The sequence below is a fragment of the Cavia porcellus genome, unplaced genomic scaffold (genome assembly GCF_034190915.1).
Source record: "Cavia porcellus strain 051 isolate PalLab524CR breed Dunkin Hartley unplaced genomic scaffold, mCavPor4.1 scaffold_1, whole genome shotgun sequence".
Classification (NCBI taxonomy): Eukaryota; Metazoa; Chordata; class Mammalia; order Rodentia; family Caviidae; genus Cavia; species Cavia porcellus.
In genome coordinates, this window is record NW_026947484.1 from 239,727,472 (window position 1) to 239,752,792 (window position 25,321).

The 25,321-nt window shown below is 42.1% G+C and overlaps 1 protein-coding gene across 11 annotated transcripts in view; it reads left to right on the top strand.

Annotated features, from left to right (window-relative positions):
• Ldah (lipid droplet associated hydrolase) overlaps window positions 1-25,321 on the top strand; it is a 133,927-nt gene that overhangs the window by 35,138 nt on the left and 73,468 nt on the right. For all 11 annotated transcript variants that reach the window (XM_063231995.1, XM_063231962.1, XM_013155978.3 and 8 more), the window contains 2 exons: window positions 9,138-9,281; window positions 25,122-25,291. In XM_063231995.1, the coding sequence (XP_063088065.1) occupies window positions 9,138-9,281; window positions 25,122-25,291 (314 nt within the window). The remainder of the gene's footprint in view (window positions 1-9,137; window positions 9,282-25,121; window positions 25,292-25,321) is intronic.

Sequence of the window (25,321 nt, forward strand, 5' to 3'; positions counted from 1 at the left end):
TCTAAATTTTGGTATAGCAGGAAGAACAATTGGTTAGAACAGTTATGTCACATTAACTAAAGTGGTGTAATCAGCAATAACAGCAGCATCAAACACAGCCTAAAAGATGACAAACCAAGGTAACCATTAATGTACCGCCTTTACTGTCTGAATTAGATTTGTGGTTATATGACAAAAATATAAAATGGGCCAAAAATTGTATGCAGTAAGCCCTCAGTGTGGTTGTTTTACCCCCTCAGAGGAGAAAATGTAAAAGCATTTAGCATGGAAAATACAGAAAGAGAAGAAAGGGAGAGATTAGAAGCCAGGCTGGAGGACACAGGAGGACCTGCCACCTTTGGGAAATTGGTGCAGAAGATAGAAGGGAGAAATCAGAACAGAACAACGTCATCAAAAAACTAGAAACCATGTTCACACTCATAAAAAATAAGAAGGTGCAATGAGGAAAAAAGAAACAAGAAAACTTTAGAGAAAAACAAAACAAAACCAAAAAAAGGTCCGCTTCGAGGTGTGTCTCAGCTAATAGACAACATGGGCAGAGTGCAGGTCCACGTGGTCAGTCTCGGCAAGCTAGCAGCAGCTGCAGTCTCCGCAAGCCTGTACCCCTCCTTCCACTGACCTTCGGGCCGGCCTGGACCAGCCCTTAGAGCCCTCAGCCGACCTGAGCCACTGACGGACTTGACAGGGCTGGGCACCGCTAGGTGGCGCTCACAGCCACTCCAGGTCCTGAGCTCAGCTGGCCTCTCTCCAAGATGGCTCCTGGCCAGTTGTCTTTATGCAAGTGGGAACGACTCACCAGCCACTGCCGGCCACTGCAGTCCACCGCTCCACTCCACTGCTGTGCTGTCCCTGAAGGCCCCTGGGGTTGAGAGCAAGCGCTGTGAGTCTGTAAGTCTGAGTAGCACCTCCCACACTTGAGTCCAGGCTCAGGAAGAAAGTGCTCTCTGCCTCTTTTTCCGTTGACGTTTCTCGCTTCACTCTCCTCCAGGCTTCAGTGCTCGCTTCAGATCCTTCCCGAGTCCTGGGGACCCCCACCTTTCCTTCTTCGCTTCCCCATTTTGCTGCATTCCAGTGTCTGGACACAAAATCCGGAGGGAGGGGCCTTTGCTCTGTTGCTCACCACCTCGTCCCCAGGAATTTTTTAAAAACTGTTTTCCACCCCATTTTAGGATGATTATGTGATTATTATGAAATGTTTATTGTTGGAGTTACAGCTAAGACATTTTGTGACTTTCACTAGATTGTCAATAAAATGCCAGAAGTAAATACTTGATTGCATGTATTTGAAGTCCTTTCTGCATTATGAATTAGAGCATACATGGTTATGATCTTTCTTGAGGCTCTTATTCTGTAAACTACCAGCTGAAATCCTTGCTGATTTTTCAGTTGTCTTAGTGTATTTCTTCATTGGTTTGTAGTAAAGTTGTGTTCTGTGTATCATACATGAGAAAAATCTTTCCTCGTATAATTTTTTATTTCATTTACAACATTTGGTTGGACAGAATGTTTCACTGTTATGAAACAGGTGAGACTTACTAGTCTCTTCCTTCAAAGCTTCCAGGTTTTATGAGTTCCTTAGAAAAATCTTCTCCATTCTAAGATGATAAAACAATTCTGCTGTGTCTTGTACTTTTCAGTTTTAGTAGTAATTTTAAGTCTGATGAATCTAGAGCTCAAGGGAAGTAATTAAAGAAAGGATCTAGCTTTTTCACCCTTTCTCTAGATGGCTTACTATTGTAAGCCAAATACTGTGTACAGTCATCTAAGTATTGTAATTTCTGGTTTTCCTCACAATCCAAAAAGTTATAATTGTAATCCCATTGAGACATTATCGGAATCCCAGGAAGTGAATTCCAATCTTCCACCTCCAATGCAACCCACTAGGAGAGTAAAGACACCAAGACACATTCCAAGTGAAGAGCAGCTGAGGGGCCCTAAATCCCATCCCTGTGAGGACGTGTGGATAAAGGCCCTGATCCTGGGCCTCTCCCAGAATTTGTTATCCTGTGAAGAAGGGGGTGGCTCCCAGATGAGTGACAGTGGGGGTGGGGGTAATTATGTGAGTAACTTGAGCTGGCTGCCCAGGTGGGGAGAAAAGCATCTCTGCACAATGCAGAGATAAGGATGTGCAGAAGGATCAATTTGCATAATTCAAAAGGTAGCAACTGAGTTGTTTTAGAGGCTGTTGCTTCGGTTTCTGATATGTAAATTTTTGTGCCCTGGGAGTCAGAGCCTCTTTACCTTGAGGCTCATACCCAGGTGACATTCCTGGAGCTGTTGGCTCTAACATCCTGCGGTGCTCATATCTTCTACAGAGAGCACTGTGCAAGGAAACAGGAACTGTTTGAAGGCTTTAGAGATTGCACACCAGCACCTCCCTAGCCTTATTCAAAGAGAGAAGGAAATACCATGACCAGCTCTCTACATATCAGTATAAGGAAGTCAGTCTCCCTGTAATCAAAGTTGCAGCAGTTGTTATGCATTCAAGGGGAGACACTGGAGTTGTCTAACACAGCTTACAATTGGCCCACGTCATTTATTAGATAATGTGTCTTTTCTTTACTGGCTTGTGGTACCACCTTTATGATAGTACAGCTTCTGCTACGACTTGGAGTCTGTTTCTGCCTCTTTATATGCTTTTCAGAGCTGAGGCTTTGTGGTACCTTTATGTCTTTCAAAGGTGCCCTTGGTTTTGCTGAAACCAGTTGATTTTGAAGTATACATACTTTAAAACATAAAACATTTGGTTTCACCAAATATCTGCAGAGACAAAGCCTTTCAACACTGGTATATCACTCTGGTGTTTATATTTCTTTTTTGATATCAAGTGTTTCTTCCATGAAAGATGAGAATTAGCTTCTGTGTACTTGTGTGCTTTCTCTGGATTAATGATGGATGTTCTCCCTCTCTTTCCCTCTCTTCTCTCCTTAGTTTTCTATACTTTCATCACCCATTTAGCCTAAAGCTATTCTCCAGGGATAAAAAGAAATCCTCTCAGTGCATTTAAATCATCAGTCAGTTTGGTTTTTCTTGGTGCTCTGCCTCCGTAATGGTCTGTTCCTTGGCTCTGGTGCGGACTGATTGTTGTTCAGGTTGTCACACTGCTGCCATTCTGGGGATTCCTGTCACTTTCTCCTGCTCACATCTCATTTCCTGCAGTTCATGTTTTCCACTTTATTAGGTTATTCCTTTGTTTTTGGTGTAATAATTCTAATAGTTTCTTAGAAAGAGGTACATGGACAATAAAAGATCACAGCACAGCAGAAGCTGCCTTTCACTTCTAGGTTAGAAATTTTTCCTTAGAATTTGGGGGGAGGGTTTTATCATTTTCCAGTACTTACAGCTGCCTATTGGAACTATTGATATAGATCTACGTATATTTGGTATACTTGGAAATGACTGTTTTTTCATATTTTGCACATGGGTTTCAGTGGGCATTTCTAGATTAGCAGCTCATACATGTACCTAAAGTCTGAGTTCCTTTTCCTGTCTTCTTACACTCTTCTGTTTTATAGGTATAGTTTCATTTTCTTGGCTTTTTTCATTTGTTTTCACTGTATTTCTTTTTCTGTTGTTTTTCAGTGGTATTTTTTATGTTTGATAATCTTTCACTATCCACTTATTTATAAGAGGAAGACAAAAACCTGATTGGAAGTTTAATATTTAGAGGTAAGGTTGTCCACAGGTGTGCCTATGCCTAGAGATTTTTCCAGGGCCCATGGCAACCTCCTAAAATTCTGACAGGCCTGGACCAAAGGGCACAGCCAGTTACCATTGGTGAGCCTCACCCTTGAGCTGCGGGCTAGGAACCCTGCATTTGTGTTTCTAGTATAGTGAGAAGGTAAAGGAGCCTTCAGGGGAGAGAATCTTGAAACGTTCCTTGTTTTGTAGTCCTGTTGCTTGTAGTGCTTTGATGTTTTCAGAAGCCACTTTGTTTCCTGTGTTCTGTTATGCCTGTTCTGTTGTCATTGCTACCCTTGGCCCTTCCCTTAGATTACTGAGCGCTGTAGGCGGGTGCTGCTCATTGGTTTCTGGAATTCAAAATTGGGTTCTATTTTGGGGCCTCGTCTGTTGAAACCAAAAGGAAAATTAGGATGACAATGTGTGTGTGTGTGTGTGTGTGTGTAAAATTTGTTTACCCTTTTACATTTACTGGTTTATTCTTGCAAATAACACAAATTAAGAGATGCAAAAGGTGTGGGAGAATAAGCCTGGAGCTTTTGTATACTTTCCTGTGTGCCACCATAAACTACATATATGTGAATAGCATGATACCTTCTAGTTTCCAAACACAGATCCCCTACATCAAAATAATACACAACCCAAAACCTACTGCTACCTTTTTAGATTCCCACGTAGTCATTAATAATTAGTCTGTCCATCATCCTATTGAATGAATATGAGAATTGCAGTATTTCAAGGGCTGTCAAAACATTATAGACATTATAGACATCCTGATAGATTGACTTAACATTTCATTTTAAATCATTTTGCTAGCAAAATTGGTTCTTCACAATTAGCGGTAATATTTAGGAATGATTTATCGGAATCCACAGACTGAATAACTTAATTTCCCAGTGACCTTAGATCTAGAATTTCTGTTGTGTCTTTGGTCTTTAAGTAGTGAAATGGCAAAAGGAAGTTGTCTCGGTTACTTTTCTCTCATTACTGAGACAAAATACCTGACACCCCAGATGGAGGTGGGTAAGGTTTACTTAGCTCACTGTTGGTGGAGGTTTCAGTCCATAATCTGCAGGTTCCAAGGCAGGGTGGCATGGCCCCAGGGCAACACTTCAGGCGGCAACCAGAGCAAAAAAGAATGGGGAGAGCCAGGCTCTTTTCCTCCCTTGTATTTACCAAGTCAGAACTCTGGCTCCCTGCAGAGTTCCTCAGTTAAACTTGTAAACTGCCCAAGTTGACACAGTGAATCCCCGCAAGGGCCTGGGCCTGCAGTTCTCCTTGCATGCCCCAAGCCTCCAAGGCCGCAGGTGCTTTAGGCTCCTAAACTGCAAGACGGGGCAGTGGACAGGGCTGGAGGTTCTAGCCCTTGTGATCTTACATGCACTTCGCCTCGGTTCCAGCTGTATTGTCGCTTATTCCCTATTCCGTGTGTGCATAGATATTATGACTGACAATTTGTGTACCTTTATAATGAACAGTATGATGCTTTGAAGTCAAGCTAACTACTGTATTCATTATGTCACATAGATTTTACGTGTTGAAAACCCATCTCAGAAATTTTAAAGTTATATTAGTCAGATTTTTGTTGCTGTGACCCAATACTTGAGAAAAACGGCTAAGGAGAAAAGGTTCACTTCGGCTCGCAGTTTCAGAGGTTTCTGATGTCCGCCGTCAGCTGGCTCCTCTGCTTTTGGTCCCTGGTGAGGTACAAGCCTGGGGCAGAACTGCTCGCCTCCTCGCAGCCGAAAACCGGGGCTCAGTAAAGATGGAGAAAGAGAGGGGCCGGGACAAGGTGGCCGCGCCCCTCAGCTCACTGCCTCTGTTAGGCCCGCCACTTACTTCCTTCTCCCAGTAATGCGGTGGAGTTACGATCCATCGATAAATTAATCCAGCGCCGGAGTTAGACCCCTCAGGCTCCATCACTTGAGAAGCCCACAGCAAAAGCTTCAGCGCAGTGAATCTTTGGCAGAACATTTTAGATAAAAGCCATAATAAGAATGCAGTATCTTACTTTTAACTCTGACACCATGATGTCCAATGAACTTCTTGAATTTATTCATCCTAATAAAGTTTTATAATCGTCACCCAACCATCACCTCCCTCACTGTCTCTCTCCATACTTTGAATGACCACCATTCTACAAGAGCTTTTATTGAACTTTTTGTTATCCCACATATAGACGAGATCATGCAGTATTTTCCTTTGTGTGTGCCTGGCTTGTGTCCTCCAGGTTGACCTAATTTGTCAAAAACGATACGATGTCTTTTCTAAAGACTGAATAGTACTGTGTTGTGCACTTATATCTTTATCCATCCATCAGTTAATAGACCCTTAGGATGTGTGCATGTCTTGACTTTTATGAAAAGGCCTGCACTGAACATAGGAGTACAGGTATCTCTTTAATACTGATTTTGTTTCCTTCACATACATGACTAGAAGTTGGATGGTAGACTAAGTCTAGTTTAATGTTTAAGGGACCACCATACTGTTACTCATGTCTACTCTAAGTAGCATGCCCACTGCGGTGTGCGGTATTCTTTTTTCCAGACTCGCCAGCATTCATTTTTTGTCTTTTTGATAATATCCCTCCTTACAGGTATGAGCTTGACTAGCAGCTGCCTGCTGTATGAGGGGCTTAGATTTAAATATGGTTCCATATCCAGCACTCCTGCCCGACTCACTAGCACCTGGCTGGCCTCGCTAGGTTTTTTTTTTTTTTTCTTTTTTAGAATTTATTTGAAAGTGAATAAGACAAAACAATAAAGCAAAACAATGAGAACAATCTTGGACTTCAAAAACAAGACAGTAGGAAATCAGCAATAGTTACTGTATTGCATATTTTTATCCTCTAAATAGGTGCTCAGACTCCCAGATCGTGGCATGCAGAGTTAACCTAACAACACAAACCCTAAGTTGTTTCTTTACTCCAGGTGCCATCATTTCAGAAATTTCAGATGTGGGGCTTCTAATTTTGTTATGTCCATGTCTCCCGGATTTGTTCTGGGTAAGATGTAGGCATGAAAAATTAACCACACAGCATAATCACTAAGTTGTTTCTTCACTTCGCCTGCTCTCATCTCAGACGGTCCGGCTGGTGACTCCCATTTCCTCTGCGTCTGTGCCTCCTGGACTTGTGCTGGGTGGTTTAGAGGTCGGTCACTGCACCGTCCTCCATCTTGTCGCTTTCCTGCACTCCCCGATCAGCCAGCCGCTGAGTCCGGGCACTTTCCACACTGGGACCTGCAGCCCCGAAGATGGTGCCAGGCATATGGATTCCTCTGATCTGAGGCTCTGATCTGGAGAGGTGCTGGCAGCAGCCAGCCATTGCTCCCTGGGGCGTGGCCTCCTCTCCTCCAGGCCCTTGGCAACTACTCACCAGGGGCCGTGGCCCTCCTCGCCTCAGGCCGGTGGCAGTGGGCCTGCTTGGGAACGTGCCCCTGCTCTTTGGCCCTCAGTGGTGAATGTGGCTTCCTTCCCTGGGCCTGAGGCAGAGGGCCTGGTTTTCTTATTTTTGCTGGATTCCAGCATTATCTGTCTCCATGGGCTGCGAGTCTCACTTCAGAGCCTCCTGGGTCCAGGGGACCCTTCCCTCCTCTTTTCCTCATGTGCTGTGTCTGCAATCTGGACACCCAATTTTGGAGGAGCTGTTTTTCCGCTGCTCACCTCTCCACCATCTTCCTGGAAGTCCCTCTCTAAGTATTTTAGAGAAAATATAATCATCTGGATATTTATTTAGAATAAAAAATAAATCATAACAAGTTACAGATTTAGTACTTAAAAGTTTGCTTTTCACATTGGTTGAGCAAATGTCATTTTAACCAATTGAGTCTTACATTGAATAAATTTAAAGTTTCAGTGTTTCCCATTATATTATAAAAATTAATGAAAAAATATGCAATTTTTGGTTATCTTTGGACTGGTAAGTGGTGAAAAATATGCTAGAAGCATCAAAAATGCAGGAGAAAAGCAAATTTTCAATTAGTTGCTAAGCATACCACTATGAATCTTTGTTTCTGCATTTATTGGCTGCATATTCTTTATTTTATTATGACAGTACATTTTCTTTTTCTTTTATTATTTTGCATTTTTAAATTTTATTTTAAAGAGAATAAAACCAAGGAAAATAAAACAATAAACCTAATCAAGATAAACTAGTATAAGTGATACAGGACTTCAAAACCTTATAAAATCAGCAATAGTTACCATAATGCCTCTTGTTTTTAAATAGCTGCAGATACCTTTGGACCTAGTAAAATCAAACAGAACAGAAACAATAAAACCAAAACAATGAATGCAATAAAGGACTTTAAAATAAGCTAATAGGAAATCCAAAATGCTTACCATTATATATCTTGCTATCTTTTAAATAGCTGCTCCTGCCATCATATTTAACATAATCAACAAAACAGAAGAGAATAAAACTCAACCTACAAAATCATGAAAATGATACGGTTTCCAGGCAGGGGCTATCTCCTTGAGGGACCTGGTTCCCCCCACCGCCCCTTGCTGACTCGGGAGAGAGGCTTGTGTGTGGCTGTCATGCTCTGGCTGTTACAGTGGTATTAATCAGCTTTCTGTCACTGTGACCAAGTACCTGAGCTCGTCAATGTAAGAGGAAGAAAAGTTTATTTTGGCAAATAGTTCCAGAAGGTTAGCCCATGCCTGGCTGCTGTGTTGCTGTTAGGTCAGTCTTGCCACTTTCTGAAGCTGTCCTGCAAGTCTTCATGGATATCTTTAGTTGTGCTGTGTGGCTTCATTAGTGTTCTGACTCAATAAAAAGTCGCATGGTGCCTCAGCAGTGAAGAAGTGAGTGAGGGCACACCGTAATGTTTCTATGACCCTGTCCTGTCCTTCCATTGGCTGGCTGTATTTTTTAATCACGCCTCATAAAAACATGAAAGAAATGCTTCAGCAAAAACAGTCGGATAATTGTGTTCAAAGCTAGGCTGCGTGTTTTGAGAGATTAATGGCAACGTGCCTTTTACTGTGATAAATTTTTAAAAATTTAGAATACTACAAAGAAGGATGAATGAGAGGCTTTATAGGTAAATGGGCGCAGCTAGAGACCATATTCGTAAGTGAGAGAAGTCAGACTCGTGTATAAACACCAGACAGTCTCGCTAGGGTCAGAAACTGACGGCAAATGAGATCCAAAAGTTATACTCGATGTAGTTAAAGGGAAAGAAAGTGCTCAAAGGGAAATCATTCTGTTTGATCAATTTTGCATGCCTATATCTAGTAACCTGAGCAGCTGTTTTGAAGATAACAATATGCAGTATAACAACCATTATAAATTCCTATCGTATTGCTTTGGAATCCTGTATCACTGTTTGGTTGTTGTTGATCCGTGTTTGGTTACTTTTTCATTTCTCTGGATTTTTTTTTCTCTTTAAAATAAAACTTTAAATACCATGTATTTTATTGCTTCGGTTAATTTAGGATCTTTCTTTCCTTAGGTAACCCAGGTTTTTCTGCCTTTTATGTGCCGTTTGTAAAGGCTTTGTACTCTTTGACGAACAGACACTTTCCAATTTGGATTATCGCTCATGCCGGCCATGTCTTGGCTCCCCAAAACAAGAAGACGGATGTGACGTTGGAGGGTATGTCCTGTTAACATCTGCTTTCCTTCGCAGGGAGTGGGTGTTCTTGTTTCTAGAGTACCTACTAAGGTTAAGAGTTTTACCGTTGAAAACCTCTGCTTACAGCATTGAACCCATGATGCTGATTTGGTAATTTTAGGATTTGTAGACATTTTAACTCTCATATGGATAGTTTTCTTTAAGAATTTGGGTAGATGAGACTCTGTATGACTTGCCTTCTTTACCAGTTAGCAATCACGTATTTCCAAGGTTGTACTAGGAGGAGGAGTAGACAAGGAAGTATAAAGGGCAGGGTCTTCAAAGGAGCACATGCCTGGTGTTCAGAGAATGACTGTGTGACAAATCCAGCCTGCTGATCCTGCGGGTAGAGGAGACTTCGTGCAGTATGTTGCCTCGTCATCAGTTTGGACTGCGGTAGCCGGGGACCAGGGACTGGGTACCTTATACACAGCACACGTGAGCTCTCCAGGTTCTAGAGGTAGGGATGCCAAGGTCAAGGCACTCAGCAGTTCATTTGCAGATGAGGGCTTCCTCCTGATTCATGATTCACCCTTCTTCCTGTATCCTCTCTCAGGGGAGGAAGAGGCAGCCCCTCTTAGAACCCTTCTAAGGGCATTAGCCCTGTTCCTGAGGGCTCCGCCTGCATGACCTTATCTGTGCATAATACCCTCAAGGAGTGCATGTTTGGGTGTGAGATTGTCAGCATCTGAATTTAGGGATGTGGGACCCAAGCATGAGTAACGGTGGGTTTGGCGGTGGAGAAGGACTCGGATCGGGTGCTGCAGAGGTGTGGCAGGCAAAGAGGTAGCATGGAAGGGAGCCTGGAAGGCGCACTGCTTCTGTGCACAGCTCATTTAGGAGAAACCGGACAGCTGGGAGAGAGCTAGGATTCTACACGCTAAACTGCTGGAAAACTTTGAGGGAAAGAAGTATCATTGTCGACATGCAAACTCTTTGCTTTTAACATAAGAATTCTAACATGTTCAGCCTTCTAAAACAAAAGTGAGAGGACAAAAGAGGGCTATAAATTCTCTGTAGGTGTGGCTATCAAGGGCCTTTCGCGTGCAGCGTTCCCTTTGTTAGGTGGGGTGAGAGCAGTGGCCCCTCCGGCCTCATTGCTTACTGGGCTGTGCGGCTCCCAGGCTGCTCATGGGTGGGCATTGCTTTGTACTTCCTGAGTGCTGTGGTAGGAGTGGAGCTATAAAGCTACGCTTTCTTTCACACATTGCTGTACAAGTTTGAATACACAAAGCCCGTACTGTAGGAGTGATCTAAGTTACTGACGGGGACCTTTTAGGGACTGAGTGCCCCAAATGCAACCCAAACGTTTATCACAAAGTGCTAACATTGTATTTCAAACCGAACACTCAAGTTTTAGCTTAGAAACTCACATAATAACATCTTTTGTTTTAAAACAAAAACACAATAACAGAGCTTTCAGTGGTACAAATAGCTTTTTAGTGAATGGGAAAAGATTGCATTTGTTGTGTTTTTGCAGAATTAATGTGAGCTTTGCCATTCTGTGCATACCGGTAATTTATCAAACCTCAGCTCATACTCCGGCAGTTTGAGAGCAGCTCCTGCAGCCCTGTTAGTCTGTTTCTTATATCGGATTTGATACAATTCAAAGTTGAAAACAGCTGCTTGTAGGCATAAGCTACTCCAAACAAAGTAAGAACAGTAATCCCAAGGGCTTTCATTGATTTAAAATTACGCGGCAGCGACTTTGACGCCAGGAGGGTTTCCCTTTCGGAGCTACCGACTGTGCCTGCTGTGCCCTCCTTCACACTTTCACTTCTCTCTCTTCAGAGAGATCTCCACAGAGATCATAAAATTTATTTTTCCAGACTGAGCTTTCTTGAAATTCCAATAGCTCCATTTCCAGGTTTCCAGCATCTAACCTATGTGAGCAGGAAAGATCAAGGTCTTCAAATTTGGCTTTATCTGGAGAAGAAAACACAGGGTCGTCTCCGTCTTACAGAGCGGTAAAAATCTGTTACTAAAATTCTCCTTCGTAGCTGCTGCAACGCTAAGAATTCCTTGTAGATTTCCTGATGGCTTGTAAGAGCATCTGCAAATCTAGAATTTTCTAAATATATTTTAGCTTTGGAAAATATTTTAGCCACCCACTTTCCAGGTCTTTTTCAGAAACCTGCAGTTTTCTCTCAAATGTTTTGGTAGCACAAAACATTTCTGCTGTTTCCCTTCCCATACAGTGCAGACTTTTGTTCAGCACTTTGAAGTATGAAATCTGTAAAAAGCATGAGATGACTCAGCCAGCCATGTCCGTGAGCCATGGTTATGTCTACCCTTTTCCATTCATAAACGCCCTAATTTCATCCAAGCAGGACGTGTCCTCTGCTCAGCCACCAGTCACTGTTACACGTGAGCAAAGCGTTGTACTGTGTCTGAACCTCAGCAAGAAGTGCTTGAACTGCTGGAAAAGTGAGAGCGTGAACCGTGACACCGTCTTGATGACAGCTTCAGGGTACTGTCTAATCTTTTGCTGCTTTCCCTGGCACAGAGGCCTTCCTGATATATAACACAATGAAACTGAATGACTGGATGCTTTGCTTCTTTAACAAAGAGCTGCATGGAACCAGATATTGCCCTCACCATGCAAGGTGACAAAAAGCCTCCGTGGCAGCACTGTAGATATGCATGGCTCGTGTTCTCCAGGTAGACACATCGTTTCACTAACTCCTCTCACAGTGTCACCAACAGCATAATGCAAAATTACCGCTAGCCTTGCGTGATCGTTCTTATCTGTACTTCCATCCAAGCCGCCTTCAGTAGTCAGTGGTGACTGCCGTGCACAGGACTCAGTCTTTGACAGTATTTCTGCTAAGTGACATCTCAGATGTGTAATTTTATGCTTGTTTGGGAAATCATGAAAAAGGAGATTACTCCAGGACAACATGACCATTTTAATAAAATCCCCATCAAGAGAGCCTGGCTACATTTTACTATTCTCAGCAAGATTTGAGAGCTGGCAGCTGTCAGGTTGTTGTAGAAAGATGGTTGCAGTACTTCTGGTTAGTGTGAACCTACTGTCTGACACTTTATGTGGGAGCCATGACACTTCCCACTGCACAGAACGCGTAACTTTCCCACTGTGCTCAGTCACCCCAGATGACTCTGTCCAGGCCTCCTGGGATGATCTTCCACTCTGTTTTCCATTTTATTTTTTAGTTTCTTTGTTTTTGCTTTTGTTTTTTTGCTCTATTCATTTTTAGGTGTTCAAAACATGGAGTGTAGAAAAACACAAAATTTTTAAATAACAAAGTTACCCCAAAATAGGTAACATTGTTAGTTAACATGAATCAGCAGTGTGTGGCAGTGATTTTCAGCTGGAGTTCCTCTTGCATTTTCTGGCCACCCGTGCACCAGGACAGTGTTCTGCTGACCATTAGCACAAGGGGTTAGTGTTCGGTGGAGGCAGAGTTCCACCAACTGCCAGCTTTGAGCTGCTCTGAAAAGGCATCTGGGTGCATTTCTTACCTTGGGAGGACTTCTAAAATCACAGCCAGCCCAAGCAAATATATATATCCTTTCTCTTATTTTCATAAATTCTTCACAGACAACTAAATATGATGCTGCAGATTTAAATATGCAGGGAAAAGCACATTAAAAGAATCTCAGTCTCTTAATTAGAACATCTCTTTGCTAAATCTTAGATACTAAATTTAGTTTTTCATAACAAAATTCAAAGCTAAAATCTTATGTAAGTAAAAATGAATGTGTTAAACTTACATCCAGTCCAAGCCAGTATATGTACCGTAATACCTCTGTTCACAAACACTTCTGTTCATGAATAATTCAGTTCACAAACAGAAGCATTTGACAAAATTTTGCTTCCATTTGCAAATTCCACATCAGATGATCAACATGACTGTAGCCATCTTCCCTATATAAACACAAACATGGCCATGCAAAACTCTGTCCAGGGTCAGGGACTTAGCTCAGTGGCTTAAGTGCCTGCCTGGCAAGGGTAAGGTTGTGAGTTCAATCCCTGGAACCAAAAAAACCCAAAAAACCCTTCTATCCAATTAGCTAATGAGTCCCAGCTCAGATGTCCTCACCTGGTACAAAAACTGTTTTCTGAGTGTGCACTTGGCCTCCAGGTGTGCTGTTTTCTGATGCCCAGATGCTGGGGCAGCTTGGCTTACCTGTAGACAGAGAGGGCTCTGCCTGCGGCCATGCCCACATGTCATAGGTTTGCCACCACTGATCTAAATGTATTTCAGGGTAGCTTTGATTGTATTTATTTGTTTTATTTATTTATTTTTGTGCCAGGGGTTGAACTCATGACCCCACACTTGCCAGATAGGCACTTACACTGCTGAACTAAATCCCTGGCTGATTGTATTTATTTTTAACTCTGTGCTCTGACTTCAGCTGCTAACCATCATATTTTTTGTTTATGCTTTGAAATTGAATTTATTGACAATAAATATGAACACATACTGAACTCTTCAATATCCTCTAAAGACTAGTTTATTAATCTATTATGAATATGGGTAAGCATTACAGGTCATATAAACAGAATTTTAGCTTTTATCTGATTATTAAATTGGTGCATATTAGTAAAACAATAATGAAATTGATTTTAGTGTACTGGTATTTTCATACCTTTTACCCCACTCTCCCTTCCCCTGATCCTCTTCCTCATTTTCACTAATCTGTCTTCTAAGCTGGGCCTAGTCACGCAGGCCTGTAATTGCAGTGCTTTGGTAGGCTGAGGGCAAGAGGGTTACAAGTTCAAATCCAATCCCGGCAATTTAGCAATTTAGCAAAACCTTTCTCAAAAAACAGAAAAAAATTTAAATGGTCCTATGGTTACTTTTCTGATCACTGGGACAAAATAGTCAACACCCAAAGTTAAAGACTGCAAGGTCACTTAGCTCACAGATTCCATAGTCTGCTGGCTCCAAGGCAGTGACGGGCACAGAGGCAACAGTCAAGGTAGCAGAGACAGGAAAGTATCAAGAGCAATCGGAGAAGCCTCTTTTCCTCCCTTATGCTGTATGCAGACCGCTCACCCAGGCTACCCCACAGTCCTCCAGCACCAGACCACAAACCAGTCGGAAACCCTTTAGTCAGCTGCCTCCGAAGAGTCTGTCCCCAGGACTGCATGAGGCTTTGAGGGGATATTCAAACACAAACCATACCGTGGGCTGGGGTCATAGCTCAGGTGAAAGCCACCGGCCGGGTTCAGTCCCCAGGACCACAATAAACAGGTGAATGAGTTAATGGGTGAATGAAGAAAGAATCTGCTTGCTAGTGTTCAGTCCTCTTTCCATTTATTAACTGACTTGTAGATGACAAAGAATGTAATATTTACTTTCTGAGTCTGGCCAGTTTCATTTAACATGATATAGTCTGCTTCCATCTATTTTCCTGCAAGTAGCATCATTTCCTCCTTCTTCGTGGCCCATTAGTGTCACATTTTCTGTATTCCTGTTGACAGCATCTAGACTGTGAACAGGACATGAGTGCATGTATCACTAGAGGATACTATCTTTAATGCTTTTGGGAATATCAAGGATTAGTGTAGCTGGGTGTTGATTGTTTATTTTTGTGACAAGATCTCATTATGCAGGTTGGGCAGGTCTTAAACTCACTGTGTAGTCCATGCTAGTCTCAAACTCACTATGATCTTCCTGCCTCAGCCTCCTGAGCTCTGGGATTACAGACATGAGCCACTATGCTCAGCACAGCTGGAGTTTTAACATGTTCCCATCAGGTTGAACCACAGGAAATACATACATGACAGCTTGTATCACTGGTGATACGAGCAGATCTAATCACTCTTGTCAGTCTTTCTACTAATAGAAGTAATAAAAAGTTGCCCAGTGAGACAGTCTGGCATGTACCACTGTGGCTGAAGCCTCCCTGACAGCAAGACATACTAATCATGGCCCCACTGTGAGCAGCTTAAAGCCTGTGTTCTACAGGCAGTCTTTTATTTTTTTAAGAGTACAAAACAGTAAAACCAATCAAAACAAACCAATGTAAAAGATACGGGACTTCAAAACATTGCAAAATCAACAGTAGTTATCATAATGCCTTTTGATGTCTTAAAAATAGCCACAGATGCCTTTGGACATAGGAAAAATTAAACAGCAAAATAGAATAGAAACAATAAAAACAAAACAAAGGACTTCAAAACAAGTGATAGTAAATCCAAAATTGCTACCATAATATATCTTGCTAACTTTGAAATAGCTGCTTGTGCCATCAGATTTAACATAATCAAACAAAAGAGAATAAAACCCAACCCAACAAAACAATGGGAACGATATAGGACCTCAAAACAAGACCGTAGAGAATCAGCAATGGTTGCAACAACCATGAGATCCTCCCTAGATGCCACACTGCATAGCGCTGTCCTCTGAGCCCATGATCAGACCACTGGCCCTAGACCTGCAGTGTTAGTGAAGCTCGAAGGCCCCACAGGCATCCAGCTGCATTGCACCTCCAGAGCTGGCATCACAGCCTGAGTTTCTGTGGGTAAGCTGTTGCTTGCACAGGGCTGGGCTGGGGGATGACTGGTATTCTCATTGGCCAACCTGCACACCAGAAGGGGCTGGGGTCTGTCCGTTCCCAGTCCAGCAGCAGCCGGCACATGGTGCTGGTTCCCAGACTGGGCTTGCTTGCTGGTGTGGCCCTGTTGTCTCTCCCCACAGTCTGTGAATGACCTTTACGGCCAATCTTTTAGCTTTTGTGACAATACTGTGCAGTTTATTTTCAAAATGGATTCACTTTTTGATTGTATTTTTATATTAAATGTAATATGTTCTTCATATTAAAAAGTTAGACAATTCAGAAAATTGAATAAGACAATAAAAATCAGAGTTCTATAAAAGGTTGAAAAAGAATGCTGTAACTTTGTAATGTTTTGCTTTCATTAGGTTTAAAACTTTTACCCCCAAATCAAATAAACATTAGCACCTTGGCACAAAGAGATAAGATTTCCCAGTATCTGTAACACTTCATGTGTGGCTTAATCTTTTTTTTTTTTTTTTTTTTTAATTTTTTTTTGTCTTTTTCATTTTTATCGGTACCGGGGATCGAACTCACGACCACCTGCTTGCAAGGCAAGTACTTACACCGCTGAGCTAAATCCCCAGCCCCTTGTGGCTTAATCTTGTGCAGCCTGAGAACTAGCTAGTAAGTACATTTTTAGTGTCCCACAACAGTGTTACAGTGAACACTTAATAAAATAATTACATTTTTATTCAAAGGGTAGTTTTTGACTTCTATTTGCTTATTATTAATTGTTAAGAAATCCTAGTTGCTGTGTATTATGTACCCAGAAAACATTTAGTTTTAAAAAATGAGCAGTGGACTTCCAGTTTCATTACTGATGTGGAGAACTTGAAATTTGTCACTTCCATCCATGTAAGAAAAAGAGCCTCATAAACTGACACATCAAAGGTTTTTCTTACATCTGTCAGAGAATTTAGGTCATAGGACAGACTACCAACTGAAATGGGGTTCAGGATATATAATAGGTATCAGCTTATCTGAAGCAGAAGTCAGATATCCAAAAGCTGATGGAATGCAAAATGGGAATTCTGAGTAATCATTGGATTCAGACTCTCTATTTTGAAAGTGAGGAACTCTTGGGGCTGGTCTTAGAGAACCTTCCACATTTTCTTGTGTTCCACCACATACCCCACTAGGTTTGTTTGTGAGTGTCTGAGAACATTCACGAGATTTTGGTTGAGCGGAAAAGAGAAGAAATCACTTTGCAGTACGCTCAGAACATTCTGAACAGCAGAGGCCTGGTTTCCAAAGGAAGAGACTTTGCCAGTCTTCTCTAACAGGAGGGAAAAGCACTTAGCTAAGCCGCCTCCTCTAACATTCCTGTCTCAAATAGACAGGGAAAAAGAAGAATTTAAAAAAAAAAAGCTGACAAACATTTTGAAGATCACAGCTCAGGGTCTCAGACCACTTACAGACTGAGGTTTAGTCACAGGTTGTAGGACTTACATTTCCCATATTATCACCACAGCAACCAAACTCAAGTATAATAAAAATATGTCACAACTTCAAAACCAGTAAGAGACAGACTCGAATCACAAAGGAATTCACAGCAAGACATGGAAGTGTATGCACTCCAATCTTAGCTGAGGAGGCGGAGGCCGAAGGATCCTAAGTCACACCCAGTCACAAACAAAACAAGCAAGAACATTTTAGGGCAAATAAAACAACAGGAGAAAAAAACAAGGACATAGAGGACATCGGTCCTCTGTTACTTACAGCCCACAGCTACAGAGCACACTAAATACTGCTCAACTCTACCTTAAAACCAGGCCTCACACGCAAGAGTTTTTCCTAGGTTTCTGTTACCCAGTGCATCATGTGAAGCTTTAAAGACACTGCAAGACGCCATGAAAGTCTTATTTTAAAAAATTCCTACTGAAAAGGAAGCATCAGAGCCAAACTCATCTACATGCTTATTGCTGGCTTTGGAATTATCAGACATAGAATTTAAAATAACTATGATTAACAGTGAGATCGTAACGGAAAGCATGTTGAAACAGATGCATAATGCAACTTGGAGTTAGAAACTCTTAATAGTCAAAAATGAATACTAGAAAATACTACAACAAAATGAATATAACTACAGGAAGAATCCACGAGTTTTAAAACAAGTCAACACAAGCTTCCCAAATTAAAATTTAAAGAGAAAAAAATTTAAATTTTGTGATCACGTTGATTGACACAGAAAAGGTATTTTACAGAATTAACACTTATGATTTTTTAAAACTCAGCCAACTAAAAATAGAGAAAATTTACTCAACTTGATGAGGATTATCTGCAGAAAGCCTACAGCTGGCCTCATACCTAATGGTGAGAAGCTGAATGCTGTCTCCCTAAGTAAAAAACAAGTTGAGGATGTCCCCTTACACCACTCCTGTTCAGCACTGCACTGGAGTTCGTACTCGTGGGGTAACACAGACAAAGAAATTAAAAGGAAAACAGACTGTGAAGAAAGAAGTGAAATTCTTTGTTCATAGATAGATAGTATGATTGTCCATTTAGGGAATCCCAAAGAATGAATAACAAAACTCTTGGAATCAGTATGTGGTAGTCATAGCAAAGAAATACCAGATTAATACTAAATACTTCCCCAAATTACCTATTCTGTTTTTTCAAAAATAATTTAATATGTATGCCGATTTGTTTCGTGTACACTAGACATTTAGTTTCTCTTAGTTCCATGAAAACGGTTTTGTGCTTTTGTAGGAAAGGATCTTTTTGTCCATGATCGTGTACTCTGAGTAACTATTTTGAACATAATGATACCTGGTGTATTAACTGTTGTTATTCTCATTATTTTGTTATGAAATATTTTTTAATTAAAAAAGTCATTAGTGGGCTAAGAGAAAAATCAGAAAGCTCCCTGGAGGACAGGCTGTTAGGAGACAGGCCATGTGGGTTGTGAACTTGCCATGAATTTGCAAAGAGTGAAGGGATGAAAGTCTAAAAAATTCAGACGTGACCCCAAACCTGCTGTTACTCAACAAAGAACATTCAGTAGAATGAGATGACATCTTTCAAATGAGTAGGTCCAGATTGTACAGGGAGAGAAGAAGGCCCTGCCTGAAGGGTTCCCACGTGGAGAAATAGGTTTCAGTGTGTCCCCCTAAACAGCGCATCAACCCATGCCATTTCAGGGTTACTTCTCTTATATACTTATCTAGTAAAACTTACAAGATTGTTGTTCACTCCGTGTATAGAAATAACCACAAAAAATAATTTCCTGGCATTGAATAGTGGATTCTCAAAAAACAAAACAAAACAAAAATGTCAATGATTTTGCTATTTAGCAGCATTGAAACATTAGAATTTAAAAATTAAAAGCATAATACATTAGAACCAGAGTGCGTGTCTGTTTTGTTTTGTTTTGTTGGGCTGGGTCTCACTGTGTATTTCTGCCTGGTGTTGAACGCGTTTATGCGGCCTTGAACTCATGGTGATCCTGCTCCCTCGGCCTGCTCAGTGCTGGAATTACCAGCGCCAGCAAGGGTGCATTTTGAAAGGTAAATGGATATTGATTACTTAACTAAAAGATTTTAGGAGAAGTGAAATAAAACTAAATATACAAATTTCAGCCATGATTTAAAATATCGATTTCAACAGCCAGCATACTGAAATTGAATAAAATGTGTAGCAGGTACTATTCTTCGAAATACTTTTAAAGATACGTCTTTCTTGTCCTAAGTTATTGCTTCAAATATGACCAAGATTACAGGCTTAATACCATAGTATTTCCTTTATTTGGAAATTTTAAGACTGTTTAGAATGTACTTTTGCAGTTTTACATTGCATTTGGAAAACAGAGGTATTAAAAGAATTCTTCCAGGCTGGGTGTGGAGCTCAGTATGAGACCTGACCTTGATCCCCAGCACAAAACGAATTCTTTCTAGAAGAGTGTGCTTTACCATGCTGAGCTCCCAGGAGCTGCCCGCTCTCTTGGCCCATAACCTGAACTCTGGCAAGAAAAGAGAGAACCCATGGACAGGGACCTGGGAAGTCGTGAACACTGCATGGGACCTTGGGACGTTTTATTCTTCCTGGGCCACACTGAGACTTCTTAGTGGTGAGTAGTAGCCTGTGCTATTACCTTGACGAGAATGACTCCCATTATTCACTGAGTTACTTACTTAGAGCAACATCCAGCTGTGACCGTGAGTATTTGAAATCATGCTGAAGACAGAAACGACGTTTGAACAGACTGTGGATAGCAACTTTGAAAGTCAAAACAGACTTGATGCCCTCCATCAGGGATTCTTGTTAGAAATCTGAATGGCCACCTCTGAGTTGCTAATTCGGCTGAATAGGACCTGAGAGTGTGTATATCTGACAGTTTCCTAGGTAGTATTCATGTCAGAGCCATTGCCCTAGACCTTCTTCATGAGTAAACCCAGTAGAAAGTATCTATGGTGTGTCTGAGGTTTAGGAAATGTCTTCAGTCCTTGTTTTAGGTTGATTTCATTATAATGTCAAGTATGCTCATTGCTGTCTGGGCTGCTTGTTCATAATAATGCGTTAATAACTTAGTAGTTAGAGTGCTTTCTTACCTAATGAGCACAGTGCCACCTAGAGGTGTTTGCCCAAAGGACCACCCCAGGCTAGAGGAAGCTGTAGGGTGGAGGTGCGCACATTTCCAGGTGTGGTCATCAAGGGCATATCGACAACCAGCTAGATTAGTGTGTAGTGCTGCAGGGGTATAAAAAGAACAAAGTTCTAGTCGCTGTCTGTTAGGCTAGTGCTTTTCCATCTGAATCCTCAGCAGCCTGAGGTTCTGTGTGGGCTGAGGAGGGTTGTGAGCTTCTCTAGCCCCATCCAAGCAGAGCAGTTCTGCTTCCTCTGGAAGTTGCATGTGCTGGTCTGTGCTGCAGTAAATTGCCCAGCATAGGCGGGACAGATACGTTATTCATCAGCCACGTTACTGTCAAGACCACGCTGAGATAACATCACATGCTAACAGTATGTTTTGCTGCCTGTTGACATATTAAAGTTATGAATAGCTGAAAATAATGTTCCAGTTGTACTACATTATCACAGTCACAATCATTGTAAGTTGAGTGTAATAGAGAACATAGATGTTCACCTGTATCAATGGGGGTCATTCAGTTTATAAAGAAAAAGAAAATTTGAGAAAGTAGTTCCTTTGCTTTGACTTATTAAAATCAGCTTAGTTGATGACATATTATCAGTTATTCAACTAATTTGTTCAAAAAGTAGAAAAGGAAGCTAAAACCTGTACTTGCTGAGTAGTAATTATAAAACATTACTTCAAAAACTATATGATTTTAGCTGGGTGTGGTGGCACATGCCTGTAATTCCAGCATTTAGGAGGCTGAAGCAGGAGGATTGTTACAAGTTTGAGGCCAGCCTGGCTACAAAGTGAGCTCAAGGCCAGCCTGAACCCTGGTTCAAAGAGAAAAACTAACACAATCTTGCAGTTAGTGCTGAATTTGGGTCGTGGTTTATCTAAAGGAACAATGAACTCGTCCCATGGTAGTGCCCCAGATAGGAAGAGAGAAGAGCCTGCTGCAGTTTCTCCGGGGCAGGACCAGGACTCGGGGAGGAACAGAGGCAGGCGGGAAGGCGGGATGCGCCCAGGGCAGGGACACTCAGTCTGTCCAGTAGTCCGGATCACAGTCATTAGGAATGCAGTCCGCTCTGGGGCAGAAGCCGGGAGGGCCGAGCCAGAGAGGCTGGCAGTTGGGCAGTCGGCATCCCAGGCAGAGGGGCTGTCGCCATGAGGGGTCCTGTCCTGCACCACCGACCGGGCGCACTGCTCCGCGCTTCGTATTCTTGGAAGTCTTCTCACCATTTACAGAACGAGTCCAGGCTACTGGGTTGATGTTCCGTGTCCTGCTGGATTATTCACAAGCTTCCTTTTGACCCTTTTGCTCCCCTCTCCCTATAGCCACAGCCAGCTGGAGAAGAAAGCACCTCACACTTCCGCGCCTCCTGCTTTGGTTATTTGCTAAGTCCGTGGCATTTTGTTCTTGCTGAATTTCTCGTGGGCCCTATTTCTGCTGAAGTCCTTAGAAGATAAATCACTGATGGTAGTCAACTGGAAAGCATAGTTTGAGGACCTTAGATTCTACTATCTGTTTGGAGAATAGTAATTTAAAATCTTACGTAAGACGTGTGCTTAGAGTTGTAGTTTTCATTTGTTTTTAAGTAAGAAAGTGGTTTTGAATAGAATACTTGTCTGCTGTCTGCTTACTGTGTCCTTTTGCATCCTTGCAGAGTTAGCAGAGTTGCCTCGAGGCTTAGGTGCAGGAATCTTAGAGAATACTTAGGGAGCTTGGAACCGATGAGCCTAAACCGTGGGAGTGTGCCTTCACACCAGCTCGCAGCCGGGGGACAGTCGTGAGAGGAAAGGCTTTCGGATCCATGAACTAAGTGAGCACACGGAACTGGGGACTGGTTCTCATCCCGCTGCCTCGCTGCCGTGGGACGGGAGCCCCGCAAGGGCTCAGGGCTCTCAGCCCTCTGAGTGACAGAGAACGGAACAGTGTACCCTCCCCTGTGAAGTGCATGCAAGAGCTGGGGACACAGGTCAGGGCGATCTCGTTTTTTAAAAGAATTTATCTTGAGTAATTTTTTAAGTCACAGAAACATTTAAGGCTTATACAAACAGTAGTATGACAGTCCAAGTTCTGTTACTCAAAAGCGACAGTTAACAATGCAGTAATTCCTCAATAATTAATACACAGAAAGTTCTGTTTTTATGCCTCTTCAGTTCCCCCTTCATGAATTTAGAGCCAGTGTTTCATGGCTCTCTTTATATTGCTATGTAAGTGTTGCATTATGTATTTTAAAAGATTTACACAAGTGCCAAGCGTGACGGAGCACACCTGCAAGCCCAGCACTGCGGAGGCTGAGGCGGGAGAGTCTCGACCAGCTTGAGGCCAGCCCGAGCTGCGTGGCGAGGCCTGTGGGGTGGCAGGGGCTGCCTGGCTGTGCTCTGCACTCATCTTGCTTGCACTGTTTTTTAAATATGTGTTCTGTGTTTCGACTTTTTTGTACATCTTACTTTTTTATTAGAACTGTTACTAAGAAAGCAGGGAGCCACGTGTGGCGGTGCACACTAGTCAGCCTCACACTGGGAAGGCCGAGACAGGACAATTGCAAGTTTGAGCCTAGCGTGGGCAGCTTAGCAAGACTCATCTCCAAATTTAAAGATAAGTAATAAAGGGCTGGGGCTATAGCTGGGCTCAGGGGCCCTAGTTCAGTCCCCCGTACCAAAAGTGAATGACTGCGGCAGGGGCAGACAGGAGGGGAGCAGGAGGGAAGACGTGTGTGTCTCAGCGGGAGTGTGCGCAGGCCTGGGTGCAGCCCCAGCACCAGTGAAGACATGTTCCCTGTTCCCCGGGCGTGATGGCGGATTCTTCTTTTTGAATGACACACTGTAGGGGATGTATAAGCCCACCTTTATTTTGGGAGAGTATTTCTATTGATGAATTGTTATTTTATGAGTTTTATTAAAATATGCACTTAAAGGAAATTAAAAGTAAAAATTTGATGAATTGTTATTTTATGAGTTTTATTAAAATATGCACTTAAAGGAAATTAAAAGTAAAAATTATTAAATATTAATATGTAATAACTGTTTAAACATCAACATTTTCAATATCAACTGTTTGTTTGCTTACAGAATCTAAAAATTAACAGCAAAAATGCATTTCCATTGAAATCCAATGAAAATACAGACGAGGCCACCACAGCAATAATCCTTAGTCAGCACACCCACTGTTTCCTTCCTCGGTTGAATCAAGGTCTGTGGGCTGTACTTTTGTGTGTCATGACTTGCTGGCTTCTTCACTTACATGACCCACGTCATCACTGGTAGCTAAGTCACCTGAGGACTCCTTTCATACTCCTCCCAAAGTTGTAAAAGTGAATCTTCATGCAGTAATATACTGAACTGGGCTAATTCTACACAAAAATCAAAAGAAAACATTTAGTAAGATAAGTTATACACAAAATGTTATAAATAAGCTATACACAAAACATTTAGTAAGATAAGTTATACATACACAAAAATGTAACGCAGTGCATAACACAGGTAAACCCGTTCACACTCTGACACACGTGCGCACACCTTGCTGTTCTTCGAACAAGTGAGTGGACACAAAGCCTGCTTCCTGATTCCCTCGGGGTGGCGATACCGACACACAGCCAGCCACCGTCACCCCGACTCCATCTGCTCATTAGAACAGTATGATGGGGCGACCTTTCCCCAGGTAAGGGGTGGAGCAGTGGTGGACCCGTCCCCGGGAGCACTCATCTCTCGGCAGTCTCACCAGTTCTGGAGTTGTAGAGTGTAAATACTGTTTGTGTAAAAGTCCGTAGTTGGAACTTAAAGCTTTTTCATTCAGTGCGTCGCTGGGCATATGTGTGTATAATTGTGTATACAGTTAAGGTTAGACTGCTACGCTTGTGTTCAAATATGCAGTTAAACTTACATGTGGATGGTAATGTGCGTGTAGTAAAGAACATTTTCTGTTTATTTTGGGTAACTTGAAAAGAAGTACAGTACGTATTGAGGCCAAAGGACTATTACCTTTCTGTCATGATCCAGTAAAACCCTGTTCTTTTCTCAAGCAAATTCTTGAGATTGCAGCTTCAGGATTTGGTTAATCGTGTTTTTACATTTCCTCTTAGTACACTATGACCTCCCTCAAGACAAAGGTAGTTTTTAATTAGATTTTGAAGAAAACAGTTCATGTGTGAGTGACAGAAAGGAAGGGTATTTCAGATCAAGACTGTGCTAGTTACGAGAGACAACACTGCCACTTATGCCTTTAAGCCTAAGTTCTTTAAACAAAGCGGTAACGCTGTGTGACTGACATTCTTAGTTGTCTGTTAATATAAATTAGCCTAACACAGTGGTTCTCAGTGTGTCATCCAAGCATCAGTAGTGAGTGTAGACACGCAGGTTCTTGGGCTTAGCCCAGACCCACTGAGTCATAAACTCAGGAGATGGGACCAGCAGTCTGTTGTGCAGGGCTTCCAAGAGATTCTGTTCGTGCTCTTGCTTGAGAACTACCAGCCTAAGCTAACTGTGGTCGTGGAATATTTGAAAGGTCATGGGCGTGAGGACAAACAGACCTGATCTGAGCTTAATAGATCTGCAGTTGTCAGTCTGTTACATATCAGTGCCGAGATTTTCACCTATAAAATGAAAATGATAATGCTTTCCAGCATTGTAGGAAATATGGTTACTATTGTCAGTGCTTTTCCAGTATAGTGATTACTTTTTCTTATAGAGTGAAAGTGTACTTGTATTTTTGCTTTCAGATCCAAATGCTCAAGAAATTGAGGACATCTATGGACTGCGTGGTCAAATAGAGCACAAAATCTCGTTTCTGAGGACTCAGGTGCCAAAGGATGTGAAGCTTATCCTCATTGGCCACTCAATAGGCAGCTATATGGTTCTTCAGATCTTGAAGTGTGTCCCAGAGCTCCCAGTAAGTATGCTGTGGGAGGGAACTGTGGGT